The following is a 23,924-nucleotide window of genomic DNA, read 5'->3' as shown; positions in this document are numbered from 1 at the left end:
GAAAAAAATATTTTTCATTGTCTATGTTTTGATATTAATTTTCTATTTTGCATGATAATGATTTTTGGTAAATCTTAGTTTACCTTGACATAATTTGACTTTCTAAAAATAATATAAGCCTTACGCTTTGGGATGGAGGTAGTAGTATTTAGCATAATATGGTTTCTTATTTACTACATGCACTTAGCTCATTGGTGCTGGAAAAGTTGAAGAGGTGAGAGATGGTCGATGACAGTTTCCCAATGTAATAATAAAATCCTTAATATGCCTTGAAAACCCAAACGTACGCTCTTTCTAGGACTGAGGCAGTATGAGGTAATGCGCCCACGCGCTGTCCATCTACCCGTTCGTGCTATGTCTCCCAAATCTCGAAATATCATCAGTTATCCATTTCGCGTCCCCACTTCTCCCTCTCTCTGCGGAGTAGGAAATAACCCTCTCTTCGCTTCCCCTTCCCATTCCACCGATGGTGAACCCAACCGACGTCGTCGACGCAGCAAAAGCGAAGGCCACACGGCCTGTCCTAGCCGCAGAGGAGGCGGCCAGAGCCGCGACCGCAGCACGCATGGCCGCAAGGGCGGCGATCATCGACGCAGCGGATGCCAAAGACGAAGCGGAGGCCATTGCAGAAAATCGGGCCATCGGTCGCTCATCGGCATCCGATGCTGTTGGTAGATGGGTCCACTCTCTTGGGAAGCATCCGCTAGATGACGAGGACGAGGTTGATCTCATCTTTGAGCCGCCGCCGCCGACCTTCGACGAGAATATCATCGATGACGAGGAGGAAGTATGTTCCGATTCACCTCTCTCCCTTATTCAACATAGCTCTGGATCGATTTGCGCTATGGTCTCTAACTGTAGTAACATTTGGCTAGTCTATAACGATTTTAGTTCGTCGGCGAATGTCAAAAATGCGTCATAGACACGTGATGCTGACGGTTTGCAGGACCGTGGCAGACCTCACGTCACAGATGGCCATACCGATGGTTAGAAAATCCCGTCATGTATCCATGACGGCTAGGTCCAAGACCAAAGCCTAGCCGGCCCGGTGCATTATGACGAGAATAACCGTACGCGACAGGAGGTCAAACATGTCAGAGAACGTGTGTCCATGTCGGCTCTATCATGTCGCGTGAAGTACTCATCTGTCATCTAGAGTGACATCATCCGACAACTTCTGCTTCCGACAAAGTTCGTGTACAATACACGTGTGCATCCTGATTGGCAGAGCTTGCTCCACAGTTTGGACACGTGCCGAACTTGTAGATAAACAGAAATCTTCAGTCAACCAATTGTGACTGGACACGTGGCGCACCATGTGGATCCAGCCGCCCATGTGGCGCTCGCATGACTCGTGGTCAGGTCAATTACTAGCTGACACATCTCGATGTACTGATAGCCCATTATGACGTACGAACTGCAGCCCAAAAAATATAGCCCACAGCGTACATAACCAACTATGATCAGGCGGAGACGGCCCAACCATGAATGGGCCACCTTATGGTGCGGCCCATAGAAAACTCTTCCAACCCATTGACTGGTAGATATTGAGCTGGTTATACGCAAGCCCAACAGTGACAGTTCAGAAAATAAAGGAGGCCTAGTGAACCCGTCTAACCAATAATAGTAAAGCCGGACACCACAGCAACTTGTTACTGGGTCGGTTGTACGCGCAGCCTAAAAATGAAACCACAAAGTTGAGGGCTTTTGGCCCACTATAGCATAGCTCAACGCCAGCCCAGTTAAGGGCGACACACCACCGACAACAATAAAGCAAATATTACATGATTAATAAAATGGTTACATGCATAAAAAATACATCATCTAGACAGCTACAATTTCGTAGTCTCAAAATGACACAAATAAACCATCGCACGAGGAGCGGAAGGTATTTACAAGTGGAACGTTCACCATCAGAAGCAGGAGCGCATAAAAGAAATGGTACGCATCGCATCATTCCCATGTTAGAGACTGGCTGTTTGAAAGGTTACCTTTGCTGATCAAACAATCTGGTCAAAGCCTGCAACTTTTGCTCCAACTCACAATGTTTCTCTTCACTTTCCTCAATCTGGCTAGTCAGTTCCTCCATTTCATGCCGCTGGTTGTTGAGAACGTCTTGCAGGTCTGTGCTCCCCGTCTTCTCTCTGTCAAGTTGTGCAGATACAGTGCTCATACAGGATGTATAGGGCTTATGCTCGACCCCCATATTCTGAAGAAACATAGGTTTCTTAGTTTTCTTAGCAAGGACCTGGGATATAACCTGGGCCTCAGTCTTCCTTTCTCCATCTTCATTAGGTACAGAGAGCTCTGTATGCATCGCCGCCTTGATTTGCAATGAATATGCATGGCTATCGGATGCAGCAAAAAATAAGCAAACATACTTTCCATGCTAACTTACAAATGCATCTTCTACTGCAGGGGATAATCCCTTCACCTTGCTACAGTGTGTCTCCCTAAACAGATCCAGAGGAGTTGGTTCTTTATCATCGTATATTCAGGTTGCTGGAAAGAAACACATACATGCAGGCAACTTATATGTTCGATGGGTCTCTGTGAAGAGAGACTTTACATGATTGACATCTGATTTCTGCATAGCAATTTGATGCAGAACATATAGCTAATTAGGCAACCCATGTTGTGCAGAAAGGATCAGCTACTACCGAAACAGGAATTTAGCATTCAAACAGCTACTACCAAAATAGTAATTTAGCTTAATGTGCCTGCAGCTTTCGATCATGGAATTAATTCATTCCCCAATATGTAAGAGTTGGCAGTATGAATTTTGATACAAGGCATTGGATACACTAAGGTGATATTGTGAGATACAAACGAATATTACAAAAACAGAAACATGCAGCACATGGATTGAGCATAGAATAAACTGAATAACTCCAGACAACAAACACCCATTGCACTATTCTGTTGAGCTAGGGACATGTCTTGACTTACCAGATTTTCCAAGTGTGATAAGTAGCTGCGTGACCCAGTTGTTTGCTGGAAATGAACCATTGAACGGTTCATGGTGTTAATTTGACAGATCTTCTGCATGAATAGTGGAATTAGAAATATGTGCATACTCATATACAACACAACAAATCTGATTTAAGGGGAAACTAACCATGCTCTTCGGCTCCGTCTAATATGTCACAAGTCTGGTCCACTCAGCGTTAGTCATCGATGTGACGGGGCTTTATTTCGGAACATCATTGAGAGCAAGGATATCAAAGTACGCTTTCTTCAGGAGGTGTCATTGTTGGCGAACTCCTTTCTGTAGATGCTTTTTACAAGAAGCTTTTACTGGTGAAACTTCAGTGTCCATATCAAAGTTTTTCTAGTGACATGAAAGAACATAAATAAGAATCACAATCTCTGAAAATTAAAGGCTTGACAAACAATGCGGAAAGGAATGCAATATGTACTAACAACAACTTTGCCAATAAAGTCACAGAGGAGCCCAGTGTCTTCCCTGTAGTCCTTCCAATGCGTGCGCACAGGCACGTGGTTCCTAATTGCAATGTTGCATTCAGTTGCAAACTTGGCAGCAATGACAGCTGACTCCGACCTTGTCCTCCCTCTTGGAATGACGATTGGTAGATTGCCACCCCGCGATCGGGCAACCTGCTGAGTACTTTTCCTTTGTTAGCAGGATGGAGGAGGTCTTGTTCTGTAGCATCAATATATGAAAAATATAAACAAACAGAGGAGGCAAGAAACATGTGGTCATCGTGCAACAAGAGCTAACCTAAATGAATGTTAGCACTTTACAGTACAACAGTCTAAGTGCAGTAAGCACCATGTGCTACAACTTACCTTCAGTAAGTGGACGATTCTGACGACGTGATATGTTTGGCTCAGGGCTAGGTTTTGTTATACGGCACTTCCTTGCAGGCGTAGCTTTTCTAGGTGCTTCATCTATATCATCGAGTGATTCCCGCAACATTCTGTAGCTTGACCTGTTAGGTCTAGAAGTTCTGAGGTCTGGCAATGATTTTTCTGTGCCCGGGAAGTTTATGGCTCCATCTAGAGGCCCCTAGTTAACCCTCTTAGTTTTATCGTGGTAAAAGCGAAACATGGTCATTCAGGAAAGCATGTCGCGAGCAGCTCGCTGGCATTGCCTCCACGGTCAATGCATACAGTGCTAGCACTACCAGTAAACGTGCTCTCCTTTGTCTCATGAAAGAAGTCGCAAAATATGTCCATATAAATACAAATTTTTACAAAATTAAGATATCATTTAAGGAACAAAGAAAATACCAAAATTACGGTGCAAAATTCTAACAGTATATTCATAAAGTGAAAAGCACGTGAAGCTGACTCGTATATATGATAAGGTGCAACGACATGGAGGAACTAGGACCTTAGATGTCAATATATCTGGTGACGGCTGAAGCTTCTAGCCATATGAGGGATCCAGAACATCATCTTCGTCATGGGGCACATATGCCGATATCCTTTTGCGGCCTAGCGAAACGTTGGTGCCACCTGTTGGTGTGCTTTCGAACCTCAAACACTTCAAAGAAACACACCAATGCATTGGTCAAACAAGCTAGCTTTATAATAATTAAATTGCAATCGGAATCAAACGAAATATTTTTAAGGCACGTAAATATGGAGTACTCCACCAGTACGTTTCTTGGATGGCATGTTGTAATGTTTGGTACTGCTGGGCTGGTAAGTAGTGCTGTGAAGTGTATAAGTGGATTGTACTAGACCTTTTCATCAGTTCGGACTTTCGGTTGCCTTTGCTAGTACTATCAGTAGATACATCCATTTTTTTGTCAAATCTCAGACAACTTTTGTGGGGCACATCGAATAGATGAAGCTTGACATGAAGAACATCACATCACATACAAATAGAGTAGACGTGACAACAATTGCACTGCAAATCAAACAACTAATATATAATGAGGAATGACAAGATGGAGGAACTTTGACCTAAGCTACTTTGCTAGCAACCAACTCCGGTGGAGGAGAATGTACAAGATCGCTAGGACCGCTACAGCTCAGGGTGTTCTTTAATATGTCGAGATCTAAGATAATAACCACAAACACGACAGTGTATAGGATGTTTGTGAGTGCATGATTAACAAAATGAAGGAAACAATGAAACACAGGTAATGAACCAACGTCGTGAGATCCATCAGATAGTTTAGCGACCAACTAGCTAATTCATATCAGTCGACCAAACAAATGTAAAATCAATAAATAATCGAATAGAATTTGTGCGGAAGGGGAACTATACCAATGGTGGACCGCTGGTCGTCGTCATTGCCAGCTAAAAAGATAACGCGTGTGAAGGGAGAAGGGATTGTAGTAGGCCGGCAGGCGGAGGCACCGAGGCAAACAATGTTTTCGGCTAACGGGAGCGAGAAGAAGCATGCGAGCGCTGGTGGATGTCCGGATCTAGGGTTCGTAGAATTGGGGAAACTGGTCGGGTCTACAAGTCACTACAGTACACTCGACCCGGGCAGAAGAAGAAATTTTGACCAGGCGGCAAATTGGGCTACTCAAACAAGACTCGCAGCCAGAAGGGGCATTTCGATATTCGAAATTTCGACCAGGCGGCAATTTAGGCTACCCAAATTTTGGAAATTTTCGGATAGGTGGGTAGGTGGGTCTGCAATCAGCGGGGCCTTGGGCCTGAGATAAGTGGGCCCGCAGTAAGCTGGGCCTCGCCTCCAAAAGCTCTTCCGCCTCTTTTATTTTTTGACATCTGCAGAGACCCCGAAGGGCGTATATTCCGTATTCCACATGACATCCTCGCCAGCGCCGGTGACGAAGCCACTTGGAACCGAAAGGAAGGTTAGCGCCGCCGCCAGCTTGTCTAAACTTTGCTTCTGCAAGTTAGAGGATCTGGTTCCACCAGTGTAATGTACAAGCTGCCATAGTTTTGTTCTACCACTTTATGTTTCGGGGGCAAAAAACTACCACATTTTGCTGAGATTTTCGCAAAATGCACTAAACAGGGTCTAAACATGAATTCTGCAAGCAAGTCCCTGAACCAAAATTCTGTTGCAACGCACATACCTGAACCAAGCTTGAATGAATCCAAGAATTGAGCAAAGAAGAGTGCGGTTCAGTTAAGCAAAGACAACAAATGTTCAGTTAAGCAAAGACATCAAACAAGATGCAGAGCACACCTTTGGAGCACCAGCACCGTCGTCGACCATCCATCAGTCTCCTTCCAGTAGTACTCACCAGTAACAGTAGCCCAGGCGTCGCCCTCCTTCCACGTGGCACCATCTATCGGTGGTTTGAGGAAGACGGTGCTGCGGGGATGGCTGAGGCAGCGGCGGCGCTGCGTGTCCACCTGCGCCTAGAGGATGCGCACATGCTCCTCCATGCTCACTCTTGGATCCAGCACTTGCCGCCAGCCGATTGGCTCCGCCATTGCTGCTCTCTCTCCTCTGACGCTAGGATGCAGTACAGTACACAACCAGCATCGAACTCCGGCGAGGTGGGCCATCGGTCCTCCTCCCCTAGCCAACGCACGTACACGTTGCCTCGCCATGGATGTCGGCCATCCTCCCCACGACCGCGCCACAGTTTTCTGGTCCCCCTCCCCTCCGCCGCCCAAATGTCGAGGGCCTGGCCGCCCTCGACCACCGGCCCCGTGACCATGCTCCGACCATCGATCTCGCCGGCCTGGAGGACAACGCCAACATGGGACTCTGCCGGCACCACGGGTGCCACCGGACGTAGCCGCCGCACTCCCCCGCCGCCGGCCTACTGCTCCACTCGTGCGCGTCGGTGGCTGGTCTGTCCTCCTCTCCCGTCACACCTTCTTGCTTGGCGGCTGAGAGACCGCACCCACGCCGTTCGGGAGAGGCGCGACAACGGCGCCCGCCACGTCGTACGATACCGAGACTCCAGCTGAGAGACCGGAACCACGCCATCGCCATTAGGAGGGGCAACGCATGCAAGGGAGCCCGGTGGCGCCGGCGGCGGGGGCGTCCGGCAACGGTGGTGCCAGGCCAAGGGCAGAGACGTGGGATGGAGGTGGGGAAGAGGAAGAGCGCTTTTCAAATTTGAATTACTTTCAATAAATCGGCATAAAGTCATTTAAATGCGCGAAACTAGCTACAAATCATTAAAATTCGTAATAGTTGGAAATTGCCACTGAAATGTGGCCAACTTTACCTGAAAAATGTAGAGGTACCATTTGGAACAGTATTTTTTTGTATCTCATTCACAAAATAAACCTACTTCGTCATTTAGAAAATGAAAATTGATTTTCTTTATACCAAGAAGTTGAAAATTCTAGTTTGCAACATTGTTGGGAATGTCAAGATGCACCACCATGGGCAATTGGGGCATGTTATACCAAGCTATGCCACAAATATGGTCATAACTATGTCAATTGGCTTGAAAGCTATGAATCTTCGTACACGATAGTTCTTTCAGTGCATAAACTATATTTTTATTACCCTATTACCGGTTTCTTATTTTCACTGTCAACTAGTACACATATTAGCACTCCATGCGAAAGGATTTCATTTTTTCAGGTTTTCTTCATTTTCTTTTAATTATTTCAAAACCGGGTCAAAATGGTCGACATGATTATTCATAGAAAGGGGTTGAATATTTTAGCACTATCATCGGTTTCTCTATGTAATAAGTAATATGTATCTAAATAAGATTTTTCGGGACTTGTAGAACCAAGTTATAACACACCTACAATTTAAATTTGAATTACTTTCAATAAATCGGTATAAAGTCATTTAAATGAACGAAACTACGAATCATTAAAATTCGTAATAGTTGGCAATTGCCACTGAAATATGACCAACTTTACCTGAAAAATCTAGAGGTACCATTTGGAACAGTATTTTTTGTATCTCGTTCAAAAATAAACCTACTTCGTCATTTAGAAAATGAAAATTGATTTTCTTTATACCAAAAAGTTGAAAATTCTACTTTGCAACATTGTTGGGAATGTCAAGATGCACCACCATGCGCAATTTGGCCACGTTATAGCAAGCTATGCCACAAATATGGCCATAACTATGTCATTTGGCTTGAAAGCTATGAATCTTCGTACACGATAGTCCGTTCAGTGCATAAAATATGTTTTTTATTACCCCTATTACAAGTTTCTTATTTTCACTGTCAACTAGTACACATATTAGCACTCCATGCGAAAGGATTTTATTTTTTCAAGGTTTTCTTCATTTTCTTTTAATTATTTCAAAACCGGGTCAAAATGGTCGACATGATTATCATAGAAAGGGGTTGGATATTTCAGCACTATCATCGGTTTCTCTATGTAATAAGCGATATGTATCTAAATAAGATTTTTCGGGACTTGTAGAACCAAGTTATAACACACCTACAGTTTAAATTTGAATTACTTTCAATAAATCGGTATAAAGTCATTTAAATACGCGAAACTAGCTACGAATCATTAAAATTCGTAATAGTTGGCAATTGCCACTGAAATATGGCCAACTTTACCTGAAAAATGTAGAGGTACCATTTGGAACTGTATTTTTTGTATCTCGTTCACAAAATAAACCTACTTCGTCATTTAGAAAATGAAAATTGATTTTCTTTATACAAAAATTTAAAAATTCTAGTTTGCAACATTGTTGGGAATGTCAAGATGCACCACCATGCGCAATTCGGGCACATTATAGCAAGATATGCCACAAATATGGCCATAACTATGTCATTTGGCTTGAAAGCTATGAATCTTCGTACACGATAGTCCGTTCATAAAATATGTTTTTTACTACCCCTATTACAAGTTTCTTATTTTCACTGTCAACTAGTACACATATTAGCACTCCATGCGAAAGGATTTCATTTTTTCAGGTTTTCTTCATTTTCTTTTAATTATTTCAAAACCGGGTCAAAATGGTCGAGATGATTATTCATAGAAAGGGGTTGAATATTTTAGCACTATCATCGGTTTCTCTATGTAATAAGTAATATCTATCTGAATAAGATTTTTCGGGACTTGTAGGACCAAGTTATAGCACACCTACAGTTCTAATTTGAATTACTTTCAATAAATCGACATAAATTCATTTAAAGGCCCGAAACTAGCTACAAATCATTAAAATTCGTAATAGTTGGCAATTGCCACTGAAATGTGGCCTACTTTACCTGAAAAATGTAAAGGTACCATTTGGAACAGTATTTTTTTTGTATCTCATTCACAAAATAAACCTACTTCATCATTTAGAAAATGAAAATTGATTTTCTTTATACCAAAAAGTTGAAAATTCTAGTTTGCAACATTATTGGGAATGTCAAGATGCACCACCATGCGCAATTCGGGCACGTTATAGCAAGCTATGCCACAAATATGGCCATAACTATGTCATTTGGCTTGAAAGCTATGAATCTTCGTACACGATAGTCTGTTCAGTGCATAAAATATGTTTATACTACCCCTATTACAGGTTTCTTATTTTCACTGTCTACCCCATGTGCTGCATGTTTCTGTTTTTGTAACATTCGTCTGTATCTCACAATATCACCTTAGTGTATCCAATGCCTTGTATCAAAATTCATGCTGCCAACTCTTACATATTGGGGAATGAATTAATTCCGTGATCCAAAGCTGCAGGCACATTAAGCTAAATTATTGTTTTGGTAGTAGCTGTTTGAATGCTAAATTTCTGTTTCGGTAGTAGCTGATCGTTTCTGCACAACATGGGTTGCCTAGTTAGTTATATGTTCTGCATCAAATTGCTCTGCAGAAATTAGATGTCAATCACGTAAAGTCTCTCTTCACAGAGACCCATCGAACATATAAGTTGGCTGCATGTATGTGTTTTCTTTTCAGGGACCTGAATACGATGATAAAGAACCAACTCCTCTGGAACTGTTCAGGGAGACACACTGCAGCAAGGTGAAGGGATTATCCCCTGTAGTAGAAGATGCACTTGTAAGTTAGCATGGAAAGTATGTTTGCTTATTTTTTTGCTGCATCTGATAGCCATGCATATTCATTGCAAATCAAGGCGGCGATGCATACAGAGCTCTTTGTACCTAATGAAGATGGAGAAAGGAAGACTGAGGCCCAGGTTATATCCGAGGTCCTTGCTAAGAAAACTAAGAAACCTATGTTTCTTCAGAATGTGGGGGTCGAGCATAAGCCCTATACATCCTGTATGAGCACTCTATCTGCACAACTTGACAGAGAGAAGACGGGGAGCACAGACCTGCAAGACGTTCTCAACAACCAGCGGCATGAAATGGAGGAACTGACCAGCAAGACTGAGGAAAGTGAAGAGAAACATTGTGAGTTGGAGCAAAAGTTTCAGGCTTTGACCAGATTGTTTGATCAGCAAAGGTAACCTTTCAAACAGGCAATCTCTAACATGGGAATGATGCGATGCAGACCATTTCTTTTATGCGCTCCTGCTTCTGATGGTGAATGTCCCACTTGTAATTGCCTTCCGCTCCTCGTGCGATGGTTCATTTGTGCCATTTTGAGACTACGAAATTGTAGCTGTCTAGATGATGTATTTTTTATGCATGTAACCATTTTATTAATCATGTAATATTTGCGTTATTGTTGTCAGCGGTGTGTCGCCCTTAACTGGGCCGGCGTTGAGCCCCGCTTTAGTGTTCCAAAAGCCCTCAACTTTATGGTTTCATTTTTGGGCTGTGCGTACAACCGCCCAATAACAAGTTGTTGTGTTGTTCGGTTTTACCATTATTGGTCAGATGGTCTCAGTATGCCTCCTTTATTTTCTGAACTGTCACTGTTGGAGTTGCGTATAATCAACCCAATATCTACCAGTTAATGGGCTGGAAGAGTTTTCTATGGGCCACACCATAAGGTTGCCCAGTCATGGTTGGGCCGTCTCTGCCTGATCGTAGTTGGTTATGTACGTTGTGGGCTACATTTTTTGGGCTGCAGTCCGTACGTCATAATGGGCTATCCATACATCAACACGTGTCAGCTAGTAATTAGCTCAGAAATGTCATTCTCACGAGCCGTGCGGGCGCCACGTGGGCAACTAGGTCCACATGGTGCGCCACGTGTCCACCTCATAGATCTGCCTTTGTGACTTAGTGTACAATTGACTGGATTCACACTCAACCAATGTCGGATTCTCCTCTTTTTTCCATCCATGACACATCTATCATATACTGCCTTCTTTTTGATGAATAGGCCACATGTACATAAAGATGAATTTTAACCGAAGAAATTAAGCAACAAACTCTTGATTATATTATACGTAATTCGTATCGTTAGATTCATATTTGAAAACAGCATCAAATGATGCTAATTTTATACGAACAATTTTTATATATTTAAAATAATTTTTAGTTAAAGAAAAAACATGGACGCCTTACTCAATGGAATAGAGGAAGTATTCATCTTTGCAAAATTGGGCAAATACACCAGTCGATCTGGTATAACGTTGCAGGCTGTTCCCCAAAACGGCCCCAGCCCACAGAAAATCCAGGTCCAATTAACCGATCGTCTCCATCCTCCTTCCCCTCTTCCTATACAGAGACGTGCGTTCGCATGGCACGTGTTCCCTCCGTCTCCCCCCTCCCTTCTTCCTCCTGCTAGCCCCCCTGATCAACCTCCTCTATCCCTCTCTAGAATCCTATTCTCTCTCTCTCTCTCTCTCTCTCTCTCTCTCTCTCTCTCTCTCTGCCTCTTCCGTTTCTATCTCTCATCCTCCAGAATCTCCACCATTAATTATCGTGATCCCATCTGCTTAATTCTTGCGCGTGGATCAGGAAGATGGATGTGGAATACCACGAGGTGAGCCTCAAAAGTCAATCCGTGCTTGATCTTGGATTGGTTTCATATATATCAGTATATAAATAACGATGGTGTACTCGTGATCGGATTTACAATGAGTTTTTGTTTCTAAAAGGAGTCATTTTGATGGTTGCATGATCCTGCAGGAATATGTGATGAATCCCAGGGGGGTGCAGCTCTTCACGTGCGGGTGGCTGCCCGCTTCTTCCTCGCCCAAGGCGCTCGTCTTCCTTTGCCATGGTACCGCTACCGCTTCTGATTAAACCCCATCACCGCTCTCTAGTTCTTCCTCAGTTTGCGGTTCGACCATCCCAAACCTTGCATATTTCAATGCTTTAGTAATGAGTAATTCCCAGACATGAGCAGTACTTAAAGAATACAAGCAGTTTTGTGTCTTGATCGATCATTTTATATATATTGACCCCTTTTCTTTTGCTTCCATGTGTGTTCATTTGCTTCAGGGTATGGAATGGAATGCAGTGTCTTCATGAAAGGTACTAATGCCTCATTATTCTTGATGCCTATCTCCGTTCATTTCCCCTTTTGTTTTAGACATAGTTTCAGAGAAACTTAAGAAGTTTGACGATTGGGGTATGGATGCCTAGCTACAAGATAATGTTTCACTTATTATTTTCTCGGTCTGCGTACATCACATAAGCCTATTTATTAAATGCATATAGGCCTTCCATGCATTTTATTGAATATATCTCACTCACATCATCCATGACTTCACATGCATGCATTGTGGATGGATCTAGGCTTTATATATGTTAGTGTCATTGATCCTTCTAGATGCATGCGTCAGCTTGGTTGTTAGGAGGGCATGGGAGAGACAACCGCCCTTTATTTCCTCCCTGGTGCTTGCCATGCCAGGGGCATTCTCCTGTCATTCTGGCAAACTTTGATCTGTCCAAAGATTTAACAAATTTGTCTTAAAATAGAAAGAGCGCTGCGGACTATTACATTACATAGTTACTGATACAGTTAAACAATTTTGCATTACATTACATTCTACGGAAAATCAGAGAAAATGTTGTCTAATGTTGGCTTTGTGCATCTCCAGGTGATTTCTTGTTCCTTCCTATAACTAGCAATTTAGCCTCTAGTAGATCCTGTTCTGTAAGCTATTCCGTACAGGCTATTCAGGTCAATTGGTTTTATTGTCTATGTGCTACTTGCGCCATGAAGCCTCGCTTATCTACGGAAGAAGATCGTAGATAGGAAAGATCTGTAGGACACGGACAGAAAATTCGCGACCAGAGATCATTGCCGTGCACTCTAAAGAAAAGGTTATAGATGCTGATAGGGAACTACTTGCTGGTGATAGATACTTTACCACTTTTCCCAAAAGAAATAAAGCGGCTTTCAGGGGCTGCTGCAATACGCATGTTCAGCATCAAGTTTGTCTAGAAAACCTTTTTTTCTCGAATTAAATGTGTATCATTTGTATTAGAAGAGATCGTCGACACCCGCAAAGTACAAACCAAAGAGAAATGGAAAAACAGTGAAACAGCAAAGGCAGACAAGAAAAAACTGTAGAGCTACTCTCTAAGCTTCGCTGTCTAGAAAACCTTGATGTAGAAAGGAGTTAGAACTTAGCACATGCCAGACAAGAACTGCTACTGTACCCTTGCTTGTATTAGCCCTTTGCTTTTGGACGGAGTGTTATGGCCATTATTGGGTAGTTTCCAATGCAGCTCCTGCCGCCTGAGTAAATTTTTGCCAGACAAAAATGAATCAGATCTCCTTCTATTTTCCTGTCTACTCTTTCCATAGAGATCAAGCAAAGCTTTATAATTTAGGTGTTAGTTGATAACACTCTTCTCACTTGTTGTGATGGGGTCCTTTTGTTTGGCTGCAAGCAAAATATATGCTTTTGATAAAGAGGGAGGATGATGGCAACGCACTACTACTCAAGTTCAATCAAGTGATATTTCCTTTTAGTATGACAAATCTATATAGATAACATGGAATTCTAGAAATTTTGGTTCTGATTTGACTTCAGGCGCCTTTGTTATCTTTATACATCATCTTTGTTATATTCCACAAGCAGATAGTACAAAGATTTTCAGATCGGCGTATGGGCCATCCTTCTCCGTGCTGGGCCATCTTTGTTTGCATCTTGTCAAATTCTTTATGCATTGTGTGCTGGGTAAGCTTTGCATGCATCAGAGTCCTAATTTTACGCTGAAACCTGCTCCGCATAATTCCAGTACAAGTCACTTTCCTGCCCAGAAGAAAGGAAATAAAAGATTTGACTGCCAGCAATACATTATCTATGTGATCACTTGAATAAACAGGCATGACTTTTATGATTATAGAAGTGGTCCTTTCTTCCTAGTGTCAACTTCAGAAACTTCAGATTCCAGACTGGCCCTGATGATGTAACTAACTACTTTCTCATTCCTGGTACATCGCTATCGCTGTTTTGCTTACGATCACAGAAAAAGATCTAGTTCCTACATTTTGTTGCTCTGATGCAGCTAACTACTTTGTCCTGCAAGTTTTGGTTTGATGGTAATTGGGATGAAACTGTTCTATTCGGCCTGCAAATTATCACTAGACTAGACGATGTTGCATGGGATAATATATACATTTGACTTGGCTCATTAAGTTAGTAGGTACACTCTTATCTTATAGTGGGAACACTGTTATTTCCTGTCAGCATGTGGGGTCCAGTTGGCCGCGGCGGGGTTTGGTGTGTTCGGCATCGACTACGAAGGCCATGGCAAGTCCACGGGTGCCAGATGCTACATCCAGAAGTTCGACCACCTCGTCACGGACTGCGACCGTTTCTTCAAGTCCATCTGCGGTAAGAAAACCATACCTCTGTAAATGTATGGAATTGGGTATATCGGCTAAGATGAATGATGGGAGTGCAGCATTCTGTTTACAGACATGGAGGAGTACAGAAGGAAAAGCCGGTTCCTGTATGGTGAGTCCATGGGCGGCGCCGTTGCTCTGCTGCTGCACAGGAAGGACCCGACCTTCTGGGATGGCGCCGTCCTCGCGGCCCCAATGTGCAAGGTGCAGATCAGCCTGGACTGAAAATTTTGCTGCAACTTCTTTTTGTCCATACGGAGCAAAGCTCCGAGTTCCACTATCAGAAGATAACGGAACAACAAGATCCAGTACTGGCTCAAATGAGCTATCTAATTTTCGTTGCAACTGCCTGCCTGGCTCAAGTGCGAGTTGTGTTTTTGTCATGCTGGTGCAGATATCAGAGAAGGTGAAACCGCATCCCGTGGTGGTCACCGTCCTGACGCAGGTGGAGGAGCTCATCCCGACGTGGAAGATCGTCCCGACGAAAGACGTCATTGACTCGGCATTCAAGGATCCTGTCAAGCGCGAAAAGGTTTGGCGAAACTCTATTGGTTTCAGTATATCTGGTAGCATCTGCTTGCCTGAATAACAACCATCCCCTCTGGCACTGGGAGCAGATCAGGAAGAACAAGCTCATCTACCAGGACAAGCCACGGCTCAAGACAGCGCTGGAGCTGCTGAGAACCAGCATGGATGTCGAAGACAGCTTGTCGGAGGTACTGAATCTTCAGGGTGCTCCTTCCATGACTTGTCCTGCACTTCTCTGAATATGGTGATCAACAGGTGAAGATGCCCTTCTTCATCCTGCACGGCAAAGCCGACACGGTGACCGACCCGGAGGTGAGCCAGGCATTGTACGAGCGCGCCACCAGCGCAGACAAGACTATCAAGCTTTATCCAGGAATGTGGCACGGCCTCACCGCCGGTGAGCCTGACGACAATGTGGAGCTGGTCTTTGCTGACATCGTCGCCTGGCTCAAGGAGCGCAGCCAGGATGGTCGGGTAAGAGCTCCGTCAGAACCTGCAACTTACCAACAGGTGTCCTGTGAGTTCAGCAACATTGACAGCAACAGCACTTTGATACGCAGCCAGCCTCAGGGTCGGCAGCGAGGCTGCTTCCCCTGTGGGCAATGTAGAATGTAAACATTCAAATAATTCATCCAGAGCTATATGTGTGGAAAAAAAGCAGCAGGTGAAAAGATGTAAATAGTGTGCTGCACGAATGCTTAATAAATAATCTGAATAAAATCTCGCGTTCTCAGCTGGAACAGATGGTTTTTGTTACCGACTAATTTTCTGCTGTTCTGGAGAAATATTAGCTTCCTGAGGCAGCAGAACAGATGCACATTCCTGAGAGAACATGTAATTTATACCACATATAATGCTATCATCTCAACAAAGAATTAGAAGATCCAGGTTTATCTCTGACAATTTAACTGGAACATCCGGTATAGTTGAGACTGACAGAAAAAACGACAACAAAAAGAATGACACATTACACCAACAACCAAGGTATTTAGTAAAACCCTCGAGAACTACGTGGCAACAGCTTTGTCAGTAAGAGGATTAACCAAGAAGCTAGAAGCAGGCCACCAAAATTTTGAAGTATTGTATTCCGCTCTACGCTTATTGGCCTCCAGTGGCGGTGACGGCACTATCTTGGTCGCCGAAGATCCGCTTGCGGAAGTCAGTGACCATGAGGGGTAGACCATCACGGAGGGCGATCTTTGGCTCCCACCCGAGGAGCTCCTTGGCTTTGGTGATGTCTGGCTTGCGCTTGTGCGGGTCGTCCTGAGTGTTCTCACGGAACTCAATCCGCGCATTTGGGTCAATGGTGTCCTGGACAACCTTGGCCAGCTCCAGCATGGTGAACTCGCCAGGGTTACCCAAGTTGAATGGCCCAATCTGCTCCCCTTCCATCAGCTTCATCAACCCCTCAACCTGGAACAAGACAAAAATAAGTACAAGGAATGTAAATGCCATGTCATATTGGATGGCTGAATCCCTGTTACAAGAATTCTTGTTTCTAAGTTATGTCATAGGGCTAAAGCTACTAGAAGGCTGATTTCGGATAGCAATGCTATAGTTATTTCATTCATGGTTAGAGAAGATTTACCAGATCAGAAACGTATTGGAAACTCCTGGTCTGCTTGCCATCACCATAAACCGTCAAAGGCTCCTTCCTTAGAGCCTGCCAATATAATTACACATGGAGCATTTAAGTATAATTGAGAAATGGTAAAAAAATACATAATATTTCGCAACTAGCAGAGCAGCAGCGTGTTTACCTGAGCAACAAAGTTGCTGACAACACGGCCATCGTCAATGCACATACGTGGGCCATATGTGTTGAAGATCCGAGCAATCCTAACCTGAATTGGACAAACATCAGTGATCACTACACAAGAAAATAAATTTTCATACAAATGAAATAGAAATTTTAGTGCTTGCAACAATGTAAGTAGCAGTATACCTCAAGGTTGGCACCTCGGTGGTAGTCCATGGTCAATGTTTCAGCTGTACGCTTGCCCTCATCGTAGCAGCTCCTGACACCTGAAGTGAAGAGAAAGACATGTATACATCAGTCAAACTTCTGTGGAGCTAAGCATACATTTTATATGTAATCAATTTAAATAGTACGCGAAAAATACATTTATTTTTTTCTGGAGCAAGCATACATTTTATATGTAATCAATTTAAACAATACGCGAAAAATACATTTATGACAAACTCTCTCTGTCTTACTATATAGACTTGCAAATCTCCTGCGAGTTCTAGAAAAGGGAAAAAGTGGAGCAGCTCAACACACTTTCCTCCTTTTTCTGTTTGCTCCCAAATGATATAAGTGCTTGGTTGGTGGATGTTTGGTCAAGTGCAAACATAGTTTTGCCCCCCTTCTTCCTTTACTAAGAAGGGATCCGCCAAGTGCAAACATTTCACCAACCAGAATTGTCCCTTTCCAACAGAAAGAATCAAAGCATGCAGGAGGCAACTAATCTAGATTCCACGGCCAGCATCTACAGCCAGTAAGATACCAACGCCACTTTCCCCAAATTGAGTAAATAAGGATCTCCATACAACAGTAACCATCTAGTCAAGTCAAGAACATGTCTTTTTTTTTAACAGCTCACCTCGGCCGGCTTCCCTTTGCTTTCTTCAGCAGAATAATCCAACTGGCATACCTTTTTTTTATTCTCAATTCACCCCCACTATCAAATCACTCAAAACTACCTCCACAACTACTACTGAGTAAAACTAGGACAACACAAAATCCATGTTGAGTACACCTACTCTCCATATCATACAGAAGTATGAAACGTAATGAATGTGAGGCCAGAAGCCCATAAACATCATTTGTTTGGTACCCAACAGTTCTATCACGCAAAGATTGGGCAGCTTCTACTATGCATGGTACAACTCAGATCTACTATTTTTCCTAACCTCGTGTAACAATAAACGATCAACACAATGAGGAACCAAGCACTGTCAACACTATGGCGCTTACGAAAGAAAATGAGCTGACGGAGTATGTAGGAGAAGAGTTCTTACCAATGGGGTTGACATTGCCCCAGTAGGTCTCCACTTGCGGGTGCTGGAGGGGATCACCATAGACCTCACTGGTGCTGGTGAGGAGGAACCTCGCTCCGATCCTCTTTGCCAATCCGAGCATGTTCAGTGTACCAACCACATTGGTCTTGTGCCAGCTCAAAGGTCAAGGATCACACAAACCATTTCCAAAAAACACGCAACATTGCATACTAATAATAACTTGGTTGTTAGACTACCACCTCCAAAAGGTTTGTTGCGAAAGCAAGCACAAGGAAATTCATGTGAAGTGAACAGTAAGCAAAGCTGCTTAGCAGGGAAAGGGACAGTCGCCACTTGGATCTCACGTTCTTTTGGCCTACTTTATGTCAGAGTTAAGCTAACTCCACAGCTCACTCAGCCAGATCCAGGCGCAACGTGGGTCTGCTTTTGCCTTTTCTTCTCCTTCCCCCATTACCAGATCATAAAGTAAACTAAACTGGAGTGCAGAAACGAGCTTTGATCTAAATATGCTACATCTAGAAAATCCGATGATAGGATCAGCTTTTGCTCCTTTGCCTCTATACCAAGCAGTCCAGATTCTAATCAGCTTTATGCAGATGACATATTTCGATCTGAAAGAAAATCTAAAGACTACTGTATGATTGAAGATTTGAAGTAGACGCTGCCTTCAGTCACCAGCATAGTGCAGAGGACATAGTAGAGTAGTAATGTTTGTGGGCTGAAATGGTAATTTGGATCAAGCTCTGTGTCGCCAGCACGATGCGCGTACTGCGCAGAAAGCTCCAAAAATTCACAGGGAAACGTGGCGCAAATCCCGAGCTCCACGCACCCAAAAAATTCCCCTTGCAAACCCAGATTCCGAATTCAGAAATTTAGGCCGTAGACTGACTATTACCTAGATGTGCAACGAACGGCAGAGCTACGCAAAAGAACAAATCCCTGTTACCACAAGCATCTCCCACCAAAAAAAATGGAAAAATGTAAAAAAAATGTTTTTTTTTCTATCAAGATCCAAGCATATGGAAAGAGCAGGTATGATGAAACGACTGAATCAGATGTGGAAAGGATATGATTGTCTTGACGGGGTTGTACTTGTAGTGTACGGGTGAGGCGGGGCATGCGAGGTGGTAGATCTGGTCGACCTCGAGGAGGATGGGCTCGACGACGTCGTGGCGGATCATCTCGAAGTTTGGGTTGCCGAAGTGGTGCATGACGTTCTCCTTGCGTCCCGTGAAGAGGTTGTCGACGACGATGACGCTGTCGCCGCGCGCGACGAGGCGGTCGACGAGGTGGCTGCCGACGAAGCCGGCGCCGCCGGTGACGAGGACGCGGAGGCCCTTGCGCTTGAGGCCCAGGGGCACCTTGCCGCCCACGAAGTGGCGGGCGGGGTTGTGCGCGGCGGGGTCGACGGAGAAGCGGGCAAGCGAGCTGGAAACGCCCGCCGCGCCGCCGGAGGAGTAGGCGCCGGCGCCGGCGGCGCCGGCGGTGGCGGGGCTGGAGGGGGCGGCGAAGCAGAAGACGGCGGCGGCGAAGAGCATGCCGGCGAGGGCGAAGACCGGGCGGTGCTCGGCCGCGGCGTAGCGGGCGGCGCGGGGCAGCCACGCGAGCGGCTTGGCGCTGGCGGGCTTCGGCGCGTCGTAGGCGCCGGCGCCGGCGGCGCCGGCGGACGGGGACGCGCCGCCGCGGTAGGTCAGCTCCGACGCCATCTCCGGGGACCTGGTCGGATCGCCGAGTAACTCTGGGGGGACCGCCGTGTAAGGACGAACCTCGGGCTCAGGGACCTCGCCGCAGTTTGTGTCGGTAGGGGGCGGTGAGGTGCGTGTCAGAGTCCGGGGAGGAGGTATTTATGGGCCGGTGGACGACGCGGTGCGGTGCCGAGCGGGGCAATCTGGACCGTCGGATGCGTGATCTACGGCTCAGATGGCTCACCGTGGGCGGGGCCGGTGTGGGTTTGACTAGGGGGGTGCGGCCGCCGCCTGATCGCGACGGCCGGAGTTGGTCAGTCAGTCGGCGGCTCGCTGGGCTGGCGCCGGGGTGTTTCTTGGAAGTGTGAGAATGGCCGGATTTGTTACTCCAAACCTAACCTGGTTTGCAAGCCGTTTGAGATCCATTTCCTTTTCTTTTTTTGGGTAGTCAGTCATTAGTGATTACTACTTCCATACATTGGTTTCGTGGAGGGTTTTCAATTTCTTTATTTGGTGCCCTACTTTGAGTACCAAATCAAGATATATAACAAATATGATTTATTTATTAGTATCTTATTTATTTAGTCCCTTGTCAACAAATGAATTGTAGAAGTAATTTAACTGATCAAACACCCTTGTCGCCAACTAACGAATTCATTGATCGAATCAACGCCGGAGTATGTTGTGTGTTCTGGTTGCTCCTACTTTGTTTTCAAACTACGAGTGCCCTCTCATTGAGATTTCATCTCGTGTTGTTGGGTGTGGGCCCTCCTCCTCCATTAGTTCGGATGAACTTCTCTTGTTCAACGAAGAAGATCATGGTGGCCAACGTAATAACGAATCTTAAGACGTGATTCTCAATGACATTTAGTCACGCCGCAAACCTTGCAAACGATGGTAGGTTTCGGCTGAATGGTCTCGGGTCACACAATGAGGCTTGAAATATCGTAATTTTATGGGCATCTTCGTTGTTTGTGTAAAGGGGAGTTGGGAGACAAGGTATTTATGGGTTGTGGAAGACGTGGCGTGATGCATCATGGGAGACTAGTGTCAGCGGAAGGTTGGATCCGTTGGACCTCACAATTGTTTGTGTCGAGGACAGTTCCGTGGCGAGGTATTCTATGGGCAGTGGAAGATACATTTTATGGTGCCTCATAGGAACGAAAAGCCACTAGACACTAGTGTCATCGGGAGTTTGGATCTATTGGATGCATGTCACTGTCGTTTGTGTCGGTGAGTAGTTCGGAGATGAGGTATTCTATGGGCGGTGGAAGACGTTGTATGGTGCCTCATGGGGAACGAGCAGGCACTAGGCACGAGTGTCATCAAGAGTTTGGATCTATTGGATGTCACTGTTGTTTGTGTCGATGGGTAGTTGGGGGATGAGGTATTCTATGGGAGGTGGAAGACATTGTATGGTGACTCATGGGGCACGAGAAGGCACTAGGCCTGAGTGTCATCAGGAGTTTGGATCTATTGGACATCACTATTGTTTGTGTCCGTGGGTAGTTGGGAGATGAGGTATTCTATGGGTGGTGGAAGACGTTGTGTGGTGCCTCATGGGGCACGAGAACGCACTAGACACGAGTGACCTTAGGAGTTTGGATCTATTGGACTTCACTGTTGTTTGTGTCGGTGGGTAGTTGGGATATGAGGTATTCTATGGGCGGTGGAAGACCTTGTGTGGTGCCTCATGGGGCACGAGAAGGCACTAGACACGAGTGTCATTAGGAGTTTGGATCTATTGGACTTCAATGTTGTTTGTGTCGGTGGGTAGTTGGGAGATGAGGTATTCTAGGGGCGGTGGAAGATGTTGCGTGGTGCCTCATGGGGCACGAGAAGCCACTAGACACGAGTGCCATCAGGAGACGTCACGGTTGTTTGTGTCGGTGGGTAGTTGGGAGAGGGGGTCTTTATTGTGGTGTGGGACGTGGTGTGTTGCATCCCGGTAACATGAGTGCCAGCGAGCGCTTGGACCCGTTGGATGAGAGATCGATGCCTTACAACAAGGGGGAGTATAGCGTTGGATTGTATCTTACAATTGGAAATGTTTTTCCATGCCTATGTGTTCATAATTGTTCTACCATTGATAATTGTCCCTTTTCGTTTCTCCCATGTTCATGAAGAATATAGCAAGGCGATGCCGCGAGCAAGATACACGAGGATATATATCAAAGAGTGTCTTCAACACCCATCATAATTTGTTTTGGTCACCCAAAATTGTGTCATCTAGAGGGAGCCCGAGAACACATGTTCTGATTGATGGCGGCGCCTGCCCCAGCAGCACCACCATTTGGGGTTTTTAACACCCAAATTTAAAGGCCAAATTTCATTCAAGGTTGTGGCTATATTACATTGGAACATAAATGTAGTTTGGATTTAATCTAAACTAATCTAACCCTTGCCATGAACCTATTCGTCGTCAAAGTAAACGATGACGATGTCGGCGCTGGTCTGCAGGATGGCCATGTGGAACGGTGTATCTTCTGGGTCGGCGGTGGCAGCGTATCCAACGACACGCGCAAGGTAGTGCAACCAACGGTGGCGCCAGGAAATGGCTGGTGGGTATTCCCACCGGCAATTTTTTTCTCAAAGCATAGCAAAACATAAGCAAATGGCTATAAATATGACAATAAATTCAGTAGGACTATAACAATTATTCTAGTTACAATACATGATACTTAAGTGCATAAATCCATACTAATGGAAGTACAACAACAAATTTTCATGGGCAGAGGTAGTACCTCTTACAATATAACTTTGCGGGCGCCCTTTTGGAAGAGATTGATAACATCCTCATCCTTCACTTGATTGAATAATTCACTCTCAACAAATGTAACCATGCAATTGTTCAATTAGTCATCACTCATCTTATTCCTTAGCTTATTCTTCACATAATTCATTGAGGAGAATACCCTTTCAACACTTGCAGTAGCTACTGGCAGAATAAGTGCCAACTTAAGAAGCTTGTAAACAATAAAATATTGTGCATGCATATTTGTCTCCACAAGCATAACTAAAAGCTCAACTATATTCTTCAAGTTTTTAAACCTTTCATCTCTGCGCACATGAGTAATATACATATCTAGTTGCCATGGAAGTCTTGCCAATTCATGACTTGCGAAATCAATAGCATAAAATTTTGAAGCAAGCTTGACCAACTTCTTTTGATCATAAGAAGCAAATGAGCGAACTGGAGAGAATGATGCCATGCAAGTAAGTAGTTCTGTGTTTACCTCATCAAATATGCCATTTAGTTCTGAAAGTTGCCTATCAATGACACTCACAATACTTCTAGGTCGCTCAATAGGATAGTAACGCGCCTTCATATCAACAACTTTGATCTTGTGCTTTGTACAGAAAGATGTTACCTTAATGAGGAAATCGTCCCATCCAGGATCAGGCCTCAAGCCCGCCAAGTGATACTTCGTATTATCAAGTAGCTCAATAGCATGAACAATATCTTGGTCTTTTGTTTGCAAAGCTCTGCTCAAGTCATATGTGTATCCAAATATTTCTTGCAAAAAGTATGCCATGAAAACAAACTCAAATGACAGAATTGATGTCTCCACATATAGAGCCGCTTGAGCCTCCACACCATGGTAATCTTTTCCAATCTTCTTTAGGACTCACCTTATTGCAGCATACAGATAAAGGAAACTGTTCACGGTCCTGAAGTGAGAGCCCCGACGTGTATCACATGGCCTTCCTAAACCCATTTCCTGATTTTTCCCAGTCCATGTTTGTACTTCTTCGAAATCCAATGCATTAATCAGTTCCTCGGCTTGAGCAATCCGAAGCATCCTCATCTTTTTGCAAGACATACCAAGAGCAGTTAACAAGTCCGCAAGCTACTGAAAAAACCAAGTACAATCTCCACTCTCCTTAGCAACAGCTACAAGAGTTAGCTGTAGTTGATGGGAAAAGCAGTGCACATAATAGGCTGAAGGAGACTCATCCATAATTAGTTTTTTCAGACCATTGGCATTACCTTCCATGTTGCTAGCTCCATCATATCCTTGCCCACGGGCCATGGCAAAGGTCAAGTTGTACTCCATAAGCATTTGTTGAGCTGTAAGTGTCAAAGAGGTAGTGTCTTCAATATGAGAAAGACCAAGAAATCTTACAAC

General features: G+C 44.5%; 2 protein-coding genes across 2 annotated transcripts; one reads left to right on the top strand and one right to left on the bottom strand.

The window, feature by feature from the left end:
• Window positions 1-11,504: 11,504 nt before the first annotated feature.
• On the top strand, window positions 11,505-15,828 carry LOC124706728 (caffeoylshikimate esterase-like). The gene is made up of 8 exons (XM_047238396.1): window positions 11,505-11,737; window positions 11,884-11,977; window positions 12,199-12,231; window positions 14,403-14,549; window positions 14,634-14,764; window positions 14,955-15,092; window positions 15,178-15,276; window positions 15,344-15,828. The coding sequence occupies exons 1-8, from the start codon at window positions 11,717-11,719 to the stop codon at window positions 15,701-15,703; spliced, it is 1,023 nt and encodes a 340-aa protein (XP_047094352.1). The 5' UTR covers window positions 11,505-11,716; the 3' UTR covers window positions 15,704-15,828.
• Window positions 15,829-15,911: 83 nt separating this feature from the next.
• On the bottom strand, window positions 15,912-19,908 carry LOC124706727 (UDP-glucuronic acid decarboxylase 2-like). The gene is made up of 6 exons (XM_047238395.1): window positions 19,180-19,908; window positions 18,110-18,257; window positions 17,034-17,113; window positions 16,849-16,932; window positions 16,677-16,751; window positions 15,912-16,501 (listed from the first exon to the last, which is right to left on the bottom strand). The coding sequence occupies exons 1-6, from the start codon at window positions 19,813-19,815 to the stop codon at window positions 16,187-16,189; spliced, it is 1,338 nt and encodes a 445-aa protein (XP_047094351.1). The 5' UTR covers window positions 19,816-19,908; the 3' UTR covers window positions 15,912-16,186.
• Window positions 19,909-23,924: the final 4,016 nt, after the last annotated feature.

This window comes from Lolium rigidum, chromosome 4 (genome assembly GCF_022539505.1).
Source record: "Lolium rigidum isolate FL_2022 chromosome 4, APGP_CSIRO_Lrig_0.1, whole genome shotgun sequence".
In the NCBI taxonomy this organism is placed as follows: Eukaryota; Viridiplantae; Streptophyta; class Magnoliopsida; order Poales; family Poaceae; genus Lolium; species Lolium rigidum.
The sequence above is the reverse complement of the archived record's forward strand: the minus strand, read 5'-3'. Positions and strand labels throughout refer to the sequence as shown.